This window comes from Pseudonaja textilis, chromosome 1 (assembly GCF_049901715.1).
Source record: "Pseudonaja textilis isolate UNSWEBS1 chromosome 1, rPseTex1.2, whole genome shotgun sequence".
Taxonomy (NCBI): Eukaryota; Metazoa; Chordata; class Lepidosauria; order Squamata; family Elapidae; genus Pseudonaja; species Pseudonaja textilis.
Window position 1 is genome coordinate 265656038 of NC_141990.1, and position 21526 is coordinate 265677563.

The 21526-nt window shown below is 35.2% G+C and overlaps 1 protein-coding gene across 3 annotated transcripts; it reads left to right on the forward strand.

Moving 5' to 3' along the window:
• Positions 1–201: 201 nt before the first annotated feature.
• Positions 202–20975, forward strand: GARIN2 (golgi associated RAB2 interactor family member 2). 3 transcript variants are annotated; one of them, XM_026704748.2, is made up of 7 exons: positions 202–285; positions 7587–7736; positions 10160–10362; positions 11408–11666; positions 13808–14055; positions 14967–15013; positions 20802–20975. In XM_026704748.2, exons 2-7 carry the CDS (start codon positions 7653–7655, stop codon positions 20846–20848), a joined length of 888 nt encoding a protein of 295 aa, XP_026560533.2. In that variant the 5' UTR covers positions 202–285; positions 7587–7652; the 3' UTR covers positions 20849–20975. The 3 variants fall into 3 exon arrangements, with proteins under 3 accessions (XP_026560533.2, XP_087777810.1, XP_087777811.1); XM_087921684.1 differs by lacking the exon at positions 202–285 and adding an exon at positions 2578–2659; XM_087921685.1 differs by lacking the exons at positions 202–285; positions 20802–20975 and adding an exon at positions 20199–20368 and having other exon boundaries at positions 7558–7736.
• The last annotated feature ends 551 nt before the right edge of the window (positions 20976–21526 follow it).

Genomic DNA, 21526 nt, shown 5'->3' on the forward strand with positions numbered 1-21526 from the left:
ACAACTTGTTGGTAATAGCACAAAGACATTTGTATAACTCTTAAGAAGAAATCCCTTCTTAATCTCATATTGTATTTCAAAAATCTTATTTTACAAATGGCTTTAATCCAGATTGATTCTTTGGGCCATCGTTACTGTTGATTTTGATTTTTTTCTGTGTATTTCTATAAATTTCTGCTCCCCATCAAAAATGCCTTTCTGTTTGTATTTCGTAGTTCTCACACTTCAATGTTCTAAGATTATTTGCCAACACAAGCATGTTCACTCTCTGTTTCCTGCACTAAAGTAAGTTTTTTGTTATTCTTCTACACGTTAACAGGTCTCTTCCTTATGTTTACTAATATCTCTTCTCTAAAGCTTATATTTCACATATCTATATTCTACAATTATACTTTCTCTGCAGTTTTTTACCTTTCCTTCACTTCTGCATAGATATATAGAGCGTTGTGTTCTAAGGGAACATATTCACAGCAAAGATAAACCCCCAAGGGGACTCAATGGCTCTCAGAGAGAGTGCTAATGACCAGATGACTGTAAAGAAATATAATCTTTCCATTCCGCCCCCACCATCCTGTCAGAACCTACCATTTCATACCCCCACCATCTAGTCACAATTGATGAAGCTTCTTGAATGAGAAGCAAAGCGTTTTCTTCTTGCTCAAAGAAAAAGAGTCCAGTTGCCTTTTGAAAAAAACAGCATCTTTGAGACATCTATCACTAATACCTTAATTATATTAAACAACTACTTATTAACTTCACACTAGCTTTTATATTGCAAGTGCCATCAAGAAAATCATCAGATAACAAGTCAGGCCACTTTGTCAAGGCTTAAAAAACAGCAGAAATTTGATGAAATAATGAATGTTAAGGTATGTACTAGCTAATTACTCAATACAGAGAAATTATATAGAGAGAAACTGTATAGGGAAACACTGTATATGAATGGAAGGAAAGACGTAACATTGAGAGGAGCAAAATAGATAGCTGATAATCTATGCTGGCTGGGTACTTCTGAGAGTTGAAGTGAACCCATCTTGAAGTTGCTGAGGTTAAGAAATACTGATCTAATCAAGCAAGAGAAATTATTTCTGGAAAAAAATAACAATTTGCAGAAGGTCCCTCACTGAAGATGTCAAATAAGCTAATGGTCCTGAAAAATATATTATTTCTTAATAACTATAGGTCAATACAGGTGGCGCAGCGGTTAGAATGCAATACCACAGACCCCTTCTGCTGACTGGTGGCTGCCAGCAGTTCAAACCTCACCAGCTCAAGGTTGACTCGGCCTTCCATCCTTCCAAGGTGGATAAAATGAGTACCCAGATTGTTCGGGACAATATGCTGACTCTGTAAACCGCTGTATAGCACTGTGAAGCGGTATATAAGTCTAAGTGCTAGTGCTAGACCTTGACTTACCACTGGTCAATTAACAACTGTTCAGTTATGATGGCTGCACCACCACCACCTTCATCACCATCACCTGCAGTCATATTTGGGGTATTTGGTAACTGATTCATCTTTACAGCTGTTTGCAACATCCCATGGCCACATGTCTGCAATTTGTTGTATTTTTTTGGCTGGTTTCTGGCATTCACTTCTAGTTTCCAGCAAAACAATACATATTGGGGACAACTGATTTGCTTAATGACTGTAGCTTTCACTTAATGACTGCTGCATTTGCTTAACAACTGCCACAAAAAAGTGGGAGGAAAAATCAGGTCCAGTCACGTGATACCTTGACTTATAATCACAACAATTAACAACCGTAATTCTCAGTTAGTCATACGTCAAGGACTATCTGTATAAATAATGTTCAAATACTACCATCCTTTGTATACTTTGATAATAGTTCAATTTTAACAGAATTTAAGGGATCTGTAATCTTTAATTCTAGTTCAAGACAGAAAGTATAGTAGCCTTTAATAGTGCCTTATCATTGTGATGAGATTAGTAGTCCAAAATGTAGGGGACCATTGTTCCTCCACCCATTTACTAGATGATGTGCTATCAGGAGAATAAAGTATATTGTTACTGTTTTAAATAATATAATTTAATTCTAACATGTCCTTTCATACATTTTTGTCCTTACATTCTCTTTAAGATTTCTTTTTCAGCATCCCATCCCTTGTTCAGTTCCGAAATTCAGCTGTGCCCTCTCTGTATGATCAGTTGGTATCAGAATCCTTTCTAATTCACTAAAGAAGTCACCTATGTTTGGAAAAAAAATAAGCATGTTGTGTGGGAACAGAATGAATAATCACTTTCCCCCCCCAGACCTATTTCTAAGGCATTATTATAACAATTATATTTCTCATTTTCTCTTGCAGAAGGATATTAAATTTTGTCAGCCTTTATGTCATATATAAAAGAAGTAATACTTCATTTTCAAAGAACAGGATGGCTACAGTAAGAGTAATAATGCTAATAGATGCCAGTCTTTTATATGTCACCAGTTCAACCCTTATGGGAACTGACTAGACCTGAAAATTATCATCGGAAAGTGGTTTAATGCTCTTTGTGAAAATTACTAACACAAGAAACTCTTCAACTCATTTGTCAGACAAAAGTGAAAATAGAATGTGGTTGATTGAGTCTGAAAGCAAAAATCTTAGCCATTTGTTCTTAAGAATGCCCATAATCTTGAATGGAATATTAAAAGGTGTGTTGTAAATGTGATCAAATTCTGACTGAATTTTTTATTTTATTTCTTGATGAGATTAAAGGTTTCACTTCTCTTTGTTATGGATCACATTCACTAATCTTCTATAGTCTTTGATAAGTGTAACACTTCCAATATTAATGTGCAGAAAGTGTCCTTCTCCATTACTTCTGACTTCCATCATCACGACTGAATATCAGTGATTTACAAAGCTAACTATTGCTTCTTTCCTCTGAAAAATGAGAAGGTTGTTAGTCCAGGCAAACATGACCAAACTTAGTCATCTATGTTTTGTGGGAAATTTCTTTCATTTGGAGCTTTCTTTGCACCAAGAAAACCATTTAGTCATGAGCTTTGAATTTCTTTCAATATAGCTCTCTCTCACCTTTTACCTAAAGAAATAGCATTCATGAAAGCCAACATATAAATCTGTATAACCTTGAATCAGAATTATTAGCACAACCTTTCTAAGACAAATAGAAAGAGGAAAAAGATTTTTTTAAATAGGTGTATTCTAGGCAGTGCTTTGGGGTCTTCAAAAATAATGGAAGATGGAAAGGAAGCTGAGAATTCAACCTTTTAGAACCATTAGCTTACTTTTAGAGATACAACTTGCATATAACAAAAAACTCAATATTTGCAAGAGATGTAATTTTTTAACTACTTAAAAGAAACATCAAAAATACAAATTATCTTGTCAATTCTATAACACTTGAAATGGCTGGATGGAAGTAGTATGTTATCTATAACAGGGGTCCCCAACCACCGGGCCACGGACCGGTACCGGTCCGTGGAACATTTTCTACCAGGCCGCCGGTTTGCTGGGCGCCGCCATCTTGTTTTGATGAGAAAGTGCTTCCAGTGAGCTTTTCTGGTTGGAAAGTGGCATTTGGGTCCTGAAGGAATCCTCGCACCTTAGTTTCATCAAGGGGGTGGTGGCTTCGAACAAAACTAAGGCGCGAGGATTCTTTCAGCATCCAAGGCAAGGCGAGCCGAGCGACCACCCCGAAGCTGTCCCGAAGCCCATTGACAAAGGTACAAAGGAGGAGTTCAAGGTGGCGGGGAGAAGCGGGGGATGGCTGGCTGGCCGGTCGTTTGGCTCACCTTGCCATGCGTGCTGATGCCGGTACTGGGCCGCGGATCATTTTGTGATGCCAGTACCGGGCCATGGCACAAAAATGGTTGGGGGCCACTGATCTATAACTTACAGGATGAAGATTGTACTGAATTCAGTGTCCACTCCCATTTTCCCACCAAGAAGTTAGGTGGAAGGAAACAAATTAAGTGGAAGCAAACAACAGCATTGGGGAAAAGCAGTGAGCAACTCTGTTTAAATGAAATTACTATTATTTGCAAGACTGGATGGTGGTGGTGGTGAGATTGGAGAAGTTAGCAATATATGTATTCCAAGCACCCAATCTGTGACCTGCAAACTGAGGTTCCCTCAACCAGGTTCCTTCAGAAAACCATCTTACTGTTTCTGTTGCTCTTTTGCTTGCCACTCTCCCCAAGAATTCATTCTAAATGAAGATATAGTCAGATTTTTAAAAATTTCTCACCTAAGTCTTTCTTACAAGAACAAGAAATTTTCTTACAAGAACAAAACATTTTCCATTAGCTGTGTTGTTGAACTGTAAAGTTATACTTTATATCAATGAAACCATAGGCATCTTGCAAAAACTTGCAGTAATGATCTATGATTGGAAGACATTACTAGGAATTCTGGACAATAACAAAGACCACCGCACAATTCATTTTAATTACAATATACCCTGTGCTCATCTAGGAGATCTTAATTGTATTCTTATCAAAATTGTATGAAAAAAATAATTGAACTAACTTTCTATTGAGAATCTATTCCACAGAAGTGAAGTCTGAAATTAAGGATATGGTGAACGCACAATTACTGCAGACTGTTTTTCAACCATGCATTTTAACATTTAACAAGCTATTTTTATGTAGCATGAGTTTAATAAGAACTAAACTATATTACTTTATAGACTTGGTTTTAAAAAGATATTATTTTTTTGCTGAAGTTTATCCAGCCAAATGTTTACTCTGTGCCTAGTATACAAAAATGTTTTCCTTTCCAAACATACTTTTTACTTATGATTTTTGTAGAAAACACTTGCTTCTCTCACCATGAAAAGGTTAAGTAAACATTGTATGTAGTGATTCCTTTGTCTGACACAAATATGCTAATAAGGCATTATTCTCTCAGAACCTGCTGGGACTGGATAGGTTGGTTTATTTTTCAAATCTTTTATCCTTGTATCCACTGTTTGCTCTTGTCCAGAGAAAAATCCAGGAACATGCAGACAACCTATACAGTTTTATGTAAGAATTCTGTTGTATATTGAATAATTTTACTATGACACTTTCTAAATGTTCTTAATTTTAATATTGTGAACTTTTAGAGTTTGGATTGTGGCCCATCTTTAACAAAATAGCTTGAATACAAGCTATTTTAATTCTGTAAGCATACTTAGGACTTAGAACCCTCAGTAAGAAACACACACCATAATTTTTCATTGTGTTCTTCACCATTAATCATTAAAAAGTTGCCACTAAATAATACTATCATCAGTTTGGCCCAACTGTAATCTTCAACACTGAAGATAGTCCAGAGATTAAATGTCCTCAGATGTTTCTTACATCCCTATTCAGATCATTTTATTGAATTGTATCTGGTAATAATTTCTGAACTGTGCAATGGACTTGGTATACTTCTAAGAATTCCACAATACAATACAATTATGATAGTGTGCAGGGATAATGCTTATTATGTGTTACTATTTGCTCTCTCAAGGATTTCAGTATTTTCATTTCTAGCATTTGTCAAAAACAATTGATAATGTCACTATTTTGGTTCATTCTGCTCTTCAACATATTTCAATGTGAAATAAATGTGCATGTACTGAAACAGAATGTATGAAGAACTAATATTAAACATTGTGTCAAAGCTAATGAATAATATCAGATACCAGTGAGGTTGCTTATTTGGAGTTTTTCTCGCAAATTAAAAAGGGCCATGGACCAAGAAAGCAACTGCACCCAAAAGAGGTTAAATGTAGCCATTTCCTAACAACCAGTTCCATGATTCTTTTATGTACCAATACCTGTCATTTCTAACTACACCTTTCTGCATGATGTCAGGTAAGCTATTCCGTTTTGCATATGCTTCTATTGTGACACAACTTTCTCTCACATCTGAATGCCAATGATGGCTTGGAAAATTCTATAAGGGAGCACTTGCTTCTTGACCTTTACTGGACCATTTAATGGACCATTACAAACTGTTGGGGAAGGATGTTACTGGGCCTTTTTTAACTGTTCATCTCGAGAAATTCAATGGCCTATAAAAAAAAAAAGAGAGAAATAAGATTTAATAGCCAAGCCATCCACTGTGGGAGGCCAAAAATCTAAAACGGCATTTGCAATAGTCTCTTTTTTGTGCATTGCATTTGAGACACATGTTTAAAAATGACGTTTTGATCACATGGTTTCAGTTGCTTTCCCTACTTCTTTGAGTACATCCCACCTGCTCTCCTAACAGAAATCCCTTTTAAGGAGAGACATTATTCGAAATTTGTAACTTGTTCATTGTGGAAATGTAACCGATATACAAATAGATACAGTATATAATTTGGTTATTGGCCTGCCATCTTTCTAATTCTAGGCTAAAATAATGAAAATTTCTTCACCTGCTTATGGAGGTCTATGGAGATTCTCAGTCATGCAGGTCATGGTTGTCCCAAAGGTGCTTTTTTCAAGAGGCAACTGGATTTTCTGGTTTTTCTTTGAAGATGTTTCACTTTTCATCCAAGAAACTTCTTCAGCTCTTCTCTTCAGCTCTGAAAAAGCTTAGATAAGAAGTGAAACGTTTTCAAAGAAAACCCAGAAAGCCCAGTTGCCTCTTGAAAAAAGCACCTTTGGGACTGCTTATGGAGGATTGGCTTATTAGTTGCTTAAATCCAAAACAGGAATGTTAAAAATGTGTTTGTCATGTAACGCTTTTTTATATGAGCTTATCCAATAAAAACCCATTTTTCAAACCAATATATATGAACTTGAAACCACTATAAGTAAAAACTCTGTCTCAGCAAATATATATTAAGGAGAAATTCATACACTGTAGACTGAAAATAATGCTTAATCTAAAAGCAACAAGTTGCCCATTTCTCTATAAATAAACCAAACGTGCTTTATAAAATGCTTGGCTCTATAGAGAAATTATCTGTGAATGATGCTTCAAGTTATCCAAAAGAGCATCTGCTGAATTCAGTTCAGTCTAGCTGATGAGCATGTGTCCTAATACATTATACATTTGCTGCAGGGCTTGGCTTCCCCAGAGAGTATTACGTCCAACACTGCTAAAACTTTTCAGAAGAGCCTACTACAATCTCTTCTTATATTACCAAGTCTTAATCCTCATATAATAATTGACCTTTTCTGGATCATTTTAGTGGCCCACTTTATCAAATTTATATCAGCTCATCTCGCACAGTGAAGTAACACTGAGCTTACAATATAATAAAACATATAGAAATAAAAACAATTCTAAAACATAAAAACAGATTAAAATTACAAACTAAAAAGTGAAGCTATCTGAAAGCCCTCCAAAGCAACCACTCATCTCTGAATCCTTAAATCCATCTTTATACAGATGGAGCTTATTAATAGCAGCAAGTATCTCTAAAATAACATGCCTGAACATTACTATGTCCAAATGTCAGAGTTTACAGAAATCACCCCTAGACATTCAGGATAGTGATGGACTCCAACGCATGATATGCCTTTCAAAAGGTTTGAAAATCAAGGCTTCCAAAGCACTCTCTCCAATAGTCTGAAATAGTGGAGGCAGCAGTATATCCATTAGTAAATAGTTCGTGTATAAAAGTATCATTCATTCTTGTCTTGTGTTTAGGCATAATAAACAGCTGCCACTTTTAAAAGCTTTAAAAACACAACCAACAAAATCAGCAAACCTGCTATGGGAGATCTGCAGAAAGTTCTTGTCAAAGGAGAATATATTCCCTTGAAATCTGCTCCTGTGTTTGAAAGTAAATTTGTTCAGGTAATTTATTTTTTGAAGTGCATTTGTTTAATTGGTAGAAAGATTTTCAATTACAGGGACTGAAAAAGTAAAAAAGATAGATGGAAAGGTTAGCCCAGTACTTGTTCCCTCAGGAACAAGAGAACCATACCAATATAGGACAGCAGGATTAAGTAGCTTTTATCAGAATTGTTGTTTAACTTTCTTTCCTTTCTACCTTGAAGCAAGAAATAACTTAATTTCTTTTAAGAAACCACTTTGGATAATGAGAATTCCAATAATTCAATTCAATTTTACCAATTTGGATTAATTTTTTTTAATCTACCTTCAAGGCTAGTATTGTTCAATGCAAACAGATTTCTAAGTGGTTTTTCACAGATGTTTGCAATGTCCTTTTTTAAAAATAAGTTTTATGAATAGTTATATCATTTTGCAGCAATTCCAATTGCTATTGAAGCACCATGTCCATTCCAAATTTAAGGTCCATTACTAAACCCCAGAACTTTTAAGCTGCGGATCCTCCTAGGGTTCCCTCCTATTCCCTCTTCTTTTCATTCCTAGTATACAGCTGTTCAAGTCATCCAGGCATTGTATATATTAAATCAAAAGCACAACATACACAAAGGGTTTGTATTCTATGTAAAGCATATGAAATATTTTGTTTGCATATCCTAGTCTACAAGGCATGCATCCTTTGTTACTCACATCATACATACTATTGCTTGAATATGTAATAGTTGCTTTTTAACTTTTTTTTAAAGACTGTAACAAAGAAAGCAGCAACACCCAGCATTACTATTTCTTTCTTTAACCCCCAAGGGAACTCTTAATGATGAACTGCACCTCAGAATTTAATTTGGTTTGGTTTGATTTAGGCCACATTAACAACTTAATCCTGTCAAAACTTGAATTAAATTGAATTTCTCCAATTAGCAGCTGATCAATTCAGGAAAGATGTTAAAACTGCTGTATTATTACTAACAGAGCATCTGACTCGTTGTATCTTGATGCTTGGTTTTCTCAGATCCTATACTTTGAATTCTTTTGCAGGAAATTGGACTGATTGGTTTAGATGTCCCTTTCAAACTGTCATGAGAAAAGGATTATGCAATGCTATGGGTTGAGGTCTCAAGAGACTACTATAGCATAGGGGATAAATTTCAATTTTTTTGCTATGAGCTCAGGGGAGGAAGGGAAGGTCAGAAAGATGTTGAGCTAGCCAAGATCAGAAAATGTGCAGGTCACTAAAACTTGCTAAACAGAGTGATCAAGCTGTCAGAGAGTGAAACGCAATTGAAAAGCATTGCTAAACAAGCAAAAATTCCATAATTTGGTAATGCTCAGGGAATCTGGACATTAAATGAGGTTGTCACCACTGTTACTTCCAGCAGTGTGACTAGCCTGCAACAGGACCTTTTGCAATAGGCAACTGAGATACCACTGGACTAAACTGACGAGTGATATCCAGTGACAACTCTTACCGACTCTTATTAATCTCAAAGAATAATTTCATAATTCAGGGTAACCCTGTACTTTTCAGCTCTTTGATCTTGGAGAAAGTGGTAGAGTTAGACGCTAAGGGTTCAGTTCTGGCTGAAGACCTCAGGTTTGGTCTCCTGGCTTTCCATTGAAGCCTCCTCCTTCTCCTTCAAGGAAGAATACAAAATGTATTAGCTTAAACTGGTGTGCCAATTATGGCCCTTCTTCATTAACCCTATGGTATAGATTTGCCTTTTCAATGGCAAAACTACACCATTTCTAAGACTGAATTTAAATAAAAATAGCTACTAATTAATTACTCTGATATATTATCCTCTACTTAGACTCAATTTCTAAGAGATACACGTGTCTGTTTATGTATAAAATTTAGAATCAATAAAACTCATGTAGCTATTCTAATGCTGCAGTGCTTTAACTTTAGCATTATACTGTATATATGCTCTTTGGAATGATTATCAAAACATACTTTTAATGTGTTTTAGTAAACACCCTAATTCTAATTCAATCAAAAGTAAGTTGTCAGTTGTATAATGTTATCCAGGAATTAATGTACTCTTCAGCTCAACCCAACAAATGGACCTTGGTATAAGTATTTAATTACCGTAACTCTCTTCATGTACTGTACTTTAACACTTGTTTATAGCTCTTCATCATTTCATATGCTAATTCTTTTTTGATGAGCCATTGAGGTGAATTCATCTTGTGGTGACTGTATGAGTGACTGTTTATCATCTTGATAAATTTTTGTAATAACATAGTTTTTCCAAGAATGTATCTATTTTGAGTTCATTCATATACCGTAACCATTATTGTCATCTTTTACTTTCCCCCTGATTTGCTAGAATTCTTTTTTCTTAATTTCATCATTCACTCACGCTCCAGAATTATGTTAGTTTCTGGTAACTGCACTTTTTATTATGCTTGGGACAAACTTTTTTTTTCAGGTAAATAGGAAAGGTGGATCAATTTACCTTCATAATCGTCCCAACTATGTGACTGTGGGCATATGTGCCTCTAGCACAAAACTGTCAATGCCAAATGTAATGCTGCTTGCCAATTCATCTCCCTATTCCTCCAAAGAAGACCTTTCAGCCCATCCACCATCTACCCAGCCCTCACATTCCGAAGAAGAACTGGTACTCACCAGGTGAGTTAACTACTGAACTAAACTACTAAACTGTTTTTAAAAAAACACTCAAGTATATAGTTATTTACCATAAGTTGATTGGGAGAAACAGGACAAATTTTATCCACTATTCCCATTTTCTCTTATGTAAGAACTTTTTCCATGCACAAGATTAATTTCCTTTGTAATTACTCTTAATATCAAAAATCCATTTATTATCCATTATAAATCCATTTATAGCTCATAAACTACTTTCAGTTCTTGCTGAATAAAATTAGTGGTTAAGACACCAGGCTAGAAAATGCAAGACTGTGGGTTTTATTCCTACTTTAGGCACAAATGAAGCTGAGTGACTTTGGGCCAGTCAGTTTCTCTCAGCCTTAGGAAGCAGGCAATGACAAACCACTTCCAAACCATATCTATTTTTTCTGATGATGTTCTTTTTAATAAAATAGAAAAATATAGTCTAGATCATGGATGTCAAACTCGATTGCGTCACATGACGTATTGTGTATTGTGATGTTTTTTGCCTTTGCAGAGCCAGGGTGGGTATGTATGGCCTGCACATAAGGCATCAAGCCTCACAGGCATCCGGCTGCCAGTTTGACAGGCCTGGTTCGACAGACCACGTCTAGATGATATGGTATCTAAATGGCCCAAGCAAGTAACAAGTAACATAGCACTGATGAGGTGTCACCCAAATGGAAACTGGCACCAATGTAATGCAGTGAAAGACATACATGGAACATTATAAAATTAAGAGTGCCAGATAGTGCAAAACTAGAAATGTACCTTAAAATGTTATGCATTTTTGCATTGTTACTTTTTTCTTATTTTACCATTCAAGAAGCTGGAAGATCTGTCTGGATTAGGTATACTATTCAATGGCTTCTTTCTATTATATGCACTCCTGTTGCCAGTCTTCCTTCATAAAATGTACTTTTGTACATGTTTGTTTACAGGCAATCCAAATCAATAATTAAATCTGTTTGAAACCTGTCCTGTTCAATGTAATGAATTGTTAAAATGTTACCTTTCTGACACTGATGTGACAACTTTGTTGCAGGTTCTTGCCTTTGCAGTTTGTAGACCTCTCTGTTCACTCTGCTAATAAGAGACGGCTGAAGCTGAAGTTGGTGAATGGTCGCGCCTACTACCTAGAACTCTGCGCTTCACCACAGAGGCAGAGTGAGATATTCTCTCAGTGGGTGCAGCTCATCAATCTGCTGAAATCTCAATCTGAAGGGCCTTCAATCAATACTCTTTATAAGGATTTTGAAACCCAGGAGGACAATAAAGCCATCGGGAATAAAACAGGAATACAAGTAAGCACATACTGGGTAGACCCAACATTACTTCAACAAGTCAGGAATATTGTTGGAAATGAGACCCTGAGCAGTCAAACACCACATATACCAAAACTGTTCAATAAAATAGGTATTTTTGTAAAGTTGATTTTTTTTTTTTAAAAAAAAGTGACCGATATCAATTCTTTGCTCACTTTACCATGTTAGGGAAAGTACCTTACATATAAACTGACCTTTAATTTTTTTGATGTTTCTAAAAACTGGTGTGAAGAAAAAAACACTGCTATGCTTTTATTGCTTTGCTCTGAAATAGTCTTACAAGTCTTCCGAGAAGATTGGGAGATACAAGCATACATTGCTTAATAAAATTATTGGTTAGTGGGTTGGCCTGGCCCAAATTCCTATTTAAGCAGAAGAAAAATTTTAAACTGCTAAGATAAAAATATAGATAGACAGAAAGATGGAATCTAAATAACTCATTCCTTAAGAATCCCCGCTGAAAAATGATCATGACAAAAGGAAATCTTGAAAGAGAATATAGTCATCCAGAGCAAATTACACATTTTGCGGTGTCATACAGTTTTCAAATCAGTTGCATATGTAAAAGAAACCAAAGTATCATACACACTGAAGTAATTCGGAAACATTTGATATTGGGCAATTTTGTATATCACAATCAATTGCTGTACAATTAAAAAAAACTCCTAAGGTATTTCATGTGTAACACAAAGGCATGGCAATCCCACAGGTTCCTTTTCAAAAGGCAACTGGACTTTCTTTGTTTTTCCTTGAAGATGTTTCGCTTCTCATCCCAAAAATTTCTTCTATTCAAGGAAAAAGTCCAGTTGTCTTTTGGAAAAAGTACCTTTGGGACAACCATGATCTAGATAACTGAGAATCTCCATAGACAAAAGGCATGGAAAGTATAGAAAAAAATTAAAATCCTGGAGAAATTTTAAGTTGTGGATGAATCAATAAAAATGTTCTATTTCTTCAAATCCTACATTTCAATTCAATAATTCAGCTACATAATACATTTTCCAGAGTGGCAAAATTGTCATTTGACTGTTGCATTATATAATATACATCCCACATCCCACTAGTAAAAATGTCACCCAATTAAAAAAAAAAGTGTTGCTAGACTTGAACATTTCACACATGATCTACAGCCAGGGGCTCTCGATGACTGAAAAATAGGCAGCCAAAAGCCTGGAATGTTACATCTTAAGGATTCTGCAGCCTATATAGTATGACCTTAAACATGATAAAAAATATACTTTTCAAGAGCTATTCTAAGGAGGTTCCATAGGAGAGGATATCTTCTTTTTTTTTTCAATTCCATGTCTTTTCTACTGTCAGTCCGCAGCCAGCATAAAGCAGGCTGCTTACAAATGATACAGGATCAGGACGCTGTGACATCAGCCTAAGGTGTCCTTAATGCAAGTATTTGAAAAAATCTAGAATTAGCTGCATACCACTTGGTTAACTTCTATGCGAGATAAACCATGTCATCTCTGAAAAGCAATGAAAAATAATGACAATCTTAATCCACAGACCTTTTAAGTCCAAATAACTGGATTCAGTGTGCAGTTATACACATTTAACTGAAATTATTACATGTAGTTACAAGAAAAATGCAAAAAGAATAAGCTGCACAGCAGAATCTTTTAAAGTAAAGCAATGTTACAATATGCTTTGTGACAGTACATTTAAATATAAATCATACTTATCTATGGAAATTCTCAGTCATCCAGATTAGGGTTATCCCAAAAGTGTTTTTTCAAGAGGCAGCTCCAGAGCTGAAGAAGCTTCTTGGATGAGAAGTGAAACGTCTTCAAAGAAAAACCAGAAAGTCCAGTTGCCTCTTGAAAAAGACCTTTGGGACAGAAATCATACTTACAAATATCAAATTTAATAATAGTTTAAAACCTATTAAAATATTGCTAATGTGATTTTCTGTTTGTCATTTTGTGCCTCTCATTCTTCCCAATCTACAGGGAAATATTTGGGTTAAATATTCTAGGTTGCACTCTGAATCATCTCCACAGCAAATTCACAGAAACTCATGGTAGTTTTACTGTACTGAGTTTTATACCAGGTGTTCAGGTTTTGCTACATATGGCCTGATTCTGTATGCTTTCTTATTCTTTCTTCCTCAGGAAAAAAACACAATAGAACCTCTTACAAATCAACCAGTCAGTCAAGAGTCAACAGAACTCAGTAAGAAAGCATCTTCCAAGCATGTCACCTATTCAGATGTTGTGGGTTCTATTGCAGAATTTCAGAATAAGAGCCAAACAATAGTTTCTTCCGACAGCTACATGAAACAGCCCCATGCAGACTCAATGAAACAAAACAATTTTAGTCAAGAATTAATCGAGACAGCTATCAGAAAGAAAAACTCTAGGTAAGTGAAATAGATTGATGTGTGTGTGTGCGCGCACGCACATACACACGTATAAGGACATATGCGGGCATACGTACAATACATATATTTTCCATTTTCTGATTCAGCATAGAGTTTTTATACCAGTACATCTGGCTTGTAATGCAGTCATTGGAGCACTTTACATATTCCTTGGTCCTAAGACCCCATTTATTAAGCACACTAGAGGGATGGTGAACCATAGGATTTCAAATTTTGATCTAGAACAGAAAGAAGAAAATATCAAAAGATAAATCTACATCTGAATGTCTAAAATGAAAGTAATACAACTCTAAAACTAAGGTGACTAAGGTAATAAATTCACATTATCAACTTTGAACAATGGACAACATAAGTAACATTTAAAAGCCTATTAACTTATAGGGTCTTCAAATTTCTTTTAACTTGCAAGGAAAAATTTAAACATGACCCAAACAATGCAATCGACTCCCAGAATTCCTGAGCTAACATGACTGGAGGAAGAACTCTGGAAGTTGAAGTCCACAAGTATTAAAACTGTCAACTTTGAAGACCCCCGAGCTATACGAACAGAAGAAAACATTTAAATCAGCAACAATTCTTATCGTGGGTTTGGGAGTGATTCCGACATCATTGAGGTGAATCAGGGAAATCTGTAGGGAAACAGCACTGAAAAGATGAGTAAGCCAGCTCCCCACATACTATGAACTCTTCTTGTGGCAAAATATGGAACTTGATTCCTTCAAAGCCATTACAACTTTGATTTTTGTTACCTACTTCAAATGCCCCTGCTTTGTTTAATAAAAGCAATATCTATTTGTTGCTGTGTGTAATTCAGCTTAGAAATCTTAGAAATCTTCCTTAAATTCTCAGGATAAAATCTTACTAGTTTCGATTGTCCTTATTGCTTGCAGGGAAAGGGCACCTTTTACCAGAAGTGAAAAACGACTGCAATCTTCAGGTAGGGATAAACTTCATATCAAAGTGGATTAGGGCCAGCAGGCAAAGTCTTGGAACCCTGGAAAGCTCTTAGGAACAGGCAGTTGCCAGGTTAAAAAAATAGCTTTGTACCCCAGGGGAGAATTAGGAATATTCAGTTTAAAGCTGCTCTCAGAATTATGCAACTGTGAAAGTGTCAAGATCTTGCAGTGATAAAAACATTTTTACCACCTCTGCCTTATATGCAGTAACTATTCCTGAATTACCTTTAGCAATTTATTCAGTAGTAACTTAAAGTGAGAAAAACTTACAGGTGGTCCTCAATTTACAACCATAACTGGGGCCAGGATTTCCATCGTTACATTGGTGAAAAGCGAGGCATCACGTGATCAGACCCGCTTATCACCGTTTTTATCATGGTCATTAAGCAACTCACATGCTCATCAAGAAACCCAGCTTCCCCAGTTGATATATTGCTTGCCTGAAGCAGATTGGAAAGGTTGCAAATCGTGACATGACCGCAGAATGCTGCAATTGGTCACCAATGCAAGTTGGTTTCCAAAAATGCCTCTATTGGGATCACATGGCACAGGAGTGGTGCGATGGTCGTAAGTGCAAGGACAGGTCATAAACCACTTTTTCTGAAGCCATCGTAACTTTGAACTGTTGTTAAACAAACAGCTATAAGTCGAGGACTATCTGTAATGCAATTTGGTATGGCATCTTTCTGCATAGTCTGGAAGCTTCAGCTAGAGTGAAAGGCAGCAGCCTTAAGAATTCTTAATCATTTATAAAGTCCTGAGCTTCCCCACAGAAAACATTTCTTCCTATATATCTTTAATAGGCCACTGAAATCATTAGAAGCTTTTGTTGTTGGGCAATGTCTCATGAATTTATGTTTGGCATCAGCAGGCAACCTTTTCTGTTATAGCACTCATTCTATAGAACAGTCTCTCTTAGAAATAGGCTGTGCGCTGGCTTTATTACAATTTAAGCACATGATGAATTTTAAATTTGCTTTGGCATTTTAGGAAGCCTCTAAAATTGTTCATGGATACTGGTTTTATTACATTTTATTATTTCTTACTGCACTTTTTATCGTATCTAATATACATTTAACATTGCATGTAAGCCAGAAGTGTTTTGCATGACAAACTGCATATTTTATTCTGAGTAAAATCAAATGAACACTACTAGTATTAAGACTGCTAAACCTTAAAGTACAATAAAGAGGACATATTCAGTTACTGATCTGAACAACATTTTTAGTCAGTTGGTCCAACTTCCTCAACCCATGCCTTTGCTTGGAATATTAACACAGATGATATCTACCTACCCATTTTTCCTGTGGAAAGTCTCGGATCCTTTCAATTCCTCTACATTTCTATTCCTTTCATCATTCCAGTCCCATAATATTCCCTTGTGATACTGATTGATGCATTCTTCCCTCACCAGTCTTTCCTGGTTTTAATTCTTTTTCACAGCACATTTCATCATCACAACTACAGCATCAACAATTATCCTATCTGCACCTTAACTCATTATTTACCCAGAGAAAAATGAACAATAGCTTTCCACATGAACTTATCATTCCTTTATCTTATAAGTGGTCTTGACGGATAAGAAGTCTAATAAAGGAATATTATATTAAATATTCCTTTATCAGACTTCTTATCCGTCAAGCCCACTTAACCACCTTGAGAAAGCACAAGACCATACTTGACCATCCCCAATTCTAGTGTCCTAGGCAGCCTTCAGTAATCCTAAATATTAATAAATAAGTAGATTAGGCAAAACCTGGCTCAAAAACAGTATCTGTGAGAGGAAGTCCTAATGGATGATCACTTAAACATGACCCAGCAATGTGTGACAGCAGCCAAAAAAGCTAATGTAATCCGTGGTTGTATAAACAGAGGCATAGAATCAAAATCATGTGAAAATATTGGTACCGCTCTATAAATCCTTAGTAAGACCATACCTGGAAGACTGCACCTAGTTTTGGTCACAATAAAAAAAAGATGTTAAGACTTTGGAAAAAGTGCAAAGAAAAGCAACTAAGATGATTAAAGGCCTGGGGATAAAAACATGTGAAGAACAATTGGAGGAATTGGGTATGACTAGTCTAGAGGAAAAAAAGAACTGGGGTGACATGACAGCAGTCTTCCGGTATTTGGGGAAATCCCATAAAAGAAGAGGGGGTAAACTTATTTTACAAAGTATCAGAAAGCAAGACGAGAAACAATGGATTGAAACTAATCCAGGAAAGAAGCAACCTAGAATTAATGAGAAACTTTCTAACAGTGTGAACAATTAACCAGTGGAACCGCTTGCCTTCAGAAGTTGTAGGTGTTTCATCACTGGAGGTCTTTCAGAAGAGACTGGACAGCCACTTGTCTGAAATGGTATAGGGTCTCCTGCTTGAATGGGGGTTGGGCTAGAAAACCTCCAAGGTCCCTTCCAGCTCTATTCTGATTGATTCTGCCTTGTGTGTATCATTTTCTCTCCCAAAATTATCCACTTAGTTTAACCTCATGCTCCCAAGACTGGGAACAATAAACTTCTCACTATTCTCCTTTTGTATCTGGAGAACAAAGCCTCTTTCCCCAATCTCAAAATTTTCATCTGCTGAATCAGGCTGTGGAAACTACCTGGATCTTTGTATATTAAATTACCGAAGTAACCTCATAATTAAGTTCTGCGTCTTTTCATTGTCACCATTGTCATTGCCAACCACAGTTTTTAACAGTCAACTGCAACCAGACAACCACTAATAATTACATGACTGGTTTAAGGCCTACATCTGAGCAGAAGCAAGAACCTGATTCTGAAGCCCTTTACCTCATCAGACATTTTGAGTATTTAAAATTTCTGTATTTAAAAAATCGGAGGCATGGTAGTCTAACTGACGTTCCCAGACATGTTATTCATGTGTTCTGCCTGACAGTTTAAATTTGGAGTACATTTAAACTTTCCATAATATTTCAGCACAAGAATAATTTTAAGCAACCAAAGCCAAAAATAAAAAACCCAATAATTACTGCAATTCTAAAGAATGCCTTTCCTCATTTTTTTTCCTCCACAATTATCAATGGTGCCATTTAAAATTATCATTCTTAGGATTGACTATTCAATAAGGAATACATGTTCTTATATGTTGGTTGTGCTTACAGTATACAACTTTAAAACAGTGTGGAGCTGGAATTTTGCTTCCACTTGGCAGAACTGTCACATTATCCAGTGTTTGTAAATCAAATTTGTATGATTTTCGTCTGTAAAATTTGAGCAATAAAGATTCAATAAGGCAGCTTCTGAACATGTAGATTCTATCCAATTCATTAACTCAAACTGAACCAAAATCACAGAAGATGTACTCAGAGAATGACATCAGCAGCCTTTTCTCTTCATCTAAAGCAGTATTTCACAATCTGTGCAACTCTGATATGAGTGCATTAAATTCCTAGAATTCTTAGCAATGGTTATGCTGGCTGGAGAATTCTGGTTCTTGAAGTTCACACAGAGGTTGAGAAATACTGATCTAATGTGAGCCATGCATACTATCAGATGCTTGTATATAATATATGGGTGATTTCGGAAACATTTATCTGTGAATTTTATGAAACATCTTATGGTATATATAATAATAGCTAAGTAGCTTTTAAAGTAGAAAGAGAATGTACCCCATTCTCTTTGTATTATTTCATTCATCTGCCAACTCTTGAAAACTATGTTCACTTTTGTCTGCTCTGTTTTCTTCAGAATTTTACTAAAAATTACTTTCTAGCCTGTCAACCAAACCCAGGAAGGATAATTTATTAGCAGGAGTAGGTTTTTACACAGGCCACAACCATGCTTTAGGATCTGTATACATATCAGTATACAGAAAATGATTAGTTCTATCAAAGGTTCATTCATGAACTTCATAATTAGTGACTAGGAAATTGGTCATCAACCTTCATTATTCCCAAGCACATTTTGTCTGCAAAAGCAAAGAAATCAGAAAAACATCCATCATTAATTAAACATTGATCAGAAACTCTATTTTAAACTCCTAAGCATTAAAAGTCTGCCTTTCAATTTACAAAACAAAAAACAAAAAACCTCACCACCCTCTCCAACTCAATTTTTCAAACCAGTCAGTGACTCACAAGCAGGCTTATGAAAAGCCAATCAGATAATGGAAGCTAACCCATAGTACTACAACATGATCCTCATGATGAGGCAGCTTGACATTTAGATGGAAAAAAACATGGGAGAGACAGCATTTCCTGAAAAGGCCTGAGATAGGGGGGAAAAATCAGTGAAGACAGAAAGCACCCTTAAAACTTTGTTGACATTTGAAACTGTGTTATTGATAGAAAACCAATCAAAATGACCTTTATTAACAAAATTCATTACTTAGTAAATTCTTTTGATAGTACAGTTTCTTCTGAATACTCATGTTCTGTGATTCTAACAACAGTAATTCAAATCCACATTCCTATTCCTATGTGTGTATCTCTGTAAATCTTTATAAAACCAATGCTTGAAACATAGGAAACATATGTATATAACATAGAGCTCCTGATTATATACGCAGTATGCATTGGAAACATAGAATGCAAATGGGGTAAGAAGTGACATTAACAATGTGTATTAAAAGAATTATATGTATCTTGCTTAATCAGGTAACAAAAAGCATCCCAGTACTCAAATTTTATTGTCAGGATCCCTATTTGCATTGCGCTCATAGAAGTTGAATGGGGTGATGGCACTTTGGTGCCTAAGTTATAGAAACATTAATCTTTTTTTATTATTGTCTGTGACTATCAATTAGAATTTTAATTCTGTGTAATTTAATTTTCATTGCATGCAGTCATATTTATAATATTCTATTTTTAAAAACTCACAACCATTCATTGTTTGGTTCTCAACGCACAAGCTAGAATTATGTTCGTCTGCCTTGTGACTCACTATATTATAGAAAAAAATGGTTTGGTACTCAATATTTTTGGTACTCATCACACCTCCTGGAACCAATTAATGATGAGTACTGAGGTACCACTGTATAAAAATAAATATGGATATATATATTTACATACATTTGTATTTGCAGATCATTTCTATAGATAGTAAAACTGACTCTTTCCTCATTATCTTTCTTTTCTTTCCCCAATCTTTTTCCACACGATTGCTTTTTCTTGCTATCCTGGATTTCTCAAATTCTTTAGCAATTTCCAGTGTAGCTATTTTCCCTCTGATTATCCTTTCTTTCCCATTTTTGCTTTAAGTCACTAAGCTTTCAAAAATTTACATTATTCCTGTACTTCAGATTCTCTATTGCACTTCACACCTACCAACACCCATTTCTTTGATATATTCTTCTCAATGCATGCATGCCAAGGAGTTCATTTGTTTTCAGAACAGTGCTTTCCCCAGTTTTTCAACATCCATAAGATCTACTTTTGAAATAGTTTTTCACAGAACTATCATAGCTATTTTGTGTTATACCAAATAACTGAGATACAATTGATGTTTTAAAAACTATCCTTTCCACCTAGGGATAGCAATTCTCATGTATCTTTAAAATGGACAAAAGAAAACTAGCTTGTAAGCAGATATAGTTCTAATTATAAACATTAATTAGCAACTTTAAAAGATAGTTGACTAAAGCTGGGAAAACGAAAGTCAGTTTTGTCTAAATCCTCAAATCTGGCTATACACACATACTTCCCTTTGATGCTTTTTCCTCTATCTCTCTTCTTTTTCTCTTACACTTTTTAATCTGTTTTTCTGGGCTATATTTTCCTCATGTTCCTCCTGTTTTTTTACAGGAATCCTAAAAAATATCAGTCACTCTAAACTACTTTATAACAAATAATATTGAAAAAAATGTGCTGTCATATAAATGATATGAAAAGAAACTAAGCTGAAGATGCAAAGTGAAAGAAGAAAACAAAGTGGTCAGACGGGAAAATGGAAAGTCAGAAACTGTATGAGTGTTCTCTTCAAGAATATAAAACTATTGAAATATCAGTGTACATTTTGTTTTGTTTTTTAAATAATTTACCCACAAGAAAAATGTGTGCCTACTGCTGTTAATTCTTTATTTCATTCTGATTAAATTATTTATCTACAACATATAAAAACTTAAAACACAAAAAATACAAGAGAAGATAAACACAAATTTAATCTGCCTTCACAAAAATGTATGAATAACTATTTTTAATTATTAAATATTTATTCATTACTCACTGTTTCATAAAATCTCTTTCCACATTTTCTGGTATCTGTTATCTCTTTCCACATTTTCTGGTATCCTTTTTCTAATATTGAAAACTCAATGTTCTAAAGGCAGCTTTCTAGTTGTATTATTTTAAAAAAGCAAAATATCTGCTCTTTAAAAAAATCTGCTTTTTAAATAATGCTTTTATTTTGTATATTAAAGACAATGGTGAATTTTAATTTCCCCATCATCTACAACTGATAGTTGTATAGATTTCTTTCCAAAGTTTTGCTATAAAAGTTATGCATGCTTAATATATTTCCTACCATTTTA

Coding starts and splice junctions, on each gene's coding strand:
- GARIN2 (XM_087921685.1), top strand. CDS start 7,653: ATGGGAGATCTGCAGAAAGTTCTTGTCAAAGGAGAATATATTCCCTTG. Junction 7,737..10,159: donor TTGAAAGTAAATTTGTTCAG/GTAATTTATTTT, acceptor TTTTTTTTTCAG/GTAAATAGGAAAGGTGGATC. Junction 15,014..20,198: donor AAAACGACTGCAATCTTCAG/GTAGGGATAAAC, acceptor CAAATTCTTTAG/CAATTTCCAGTGTAGCTATT.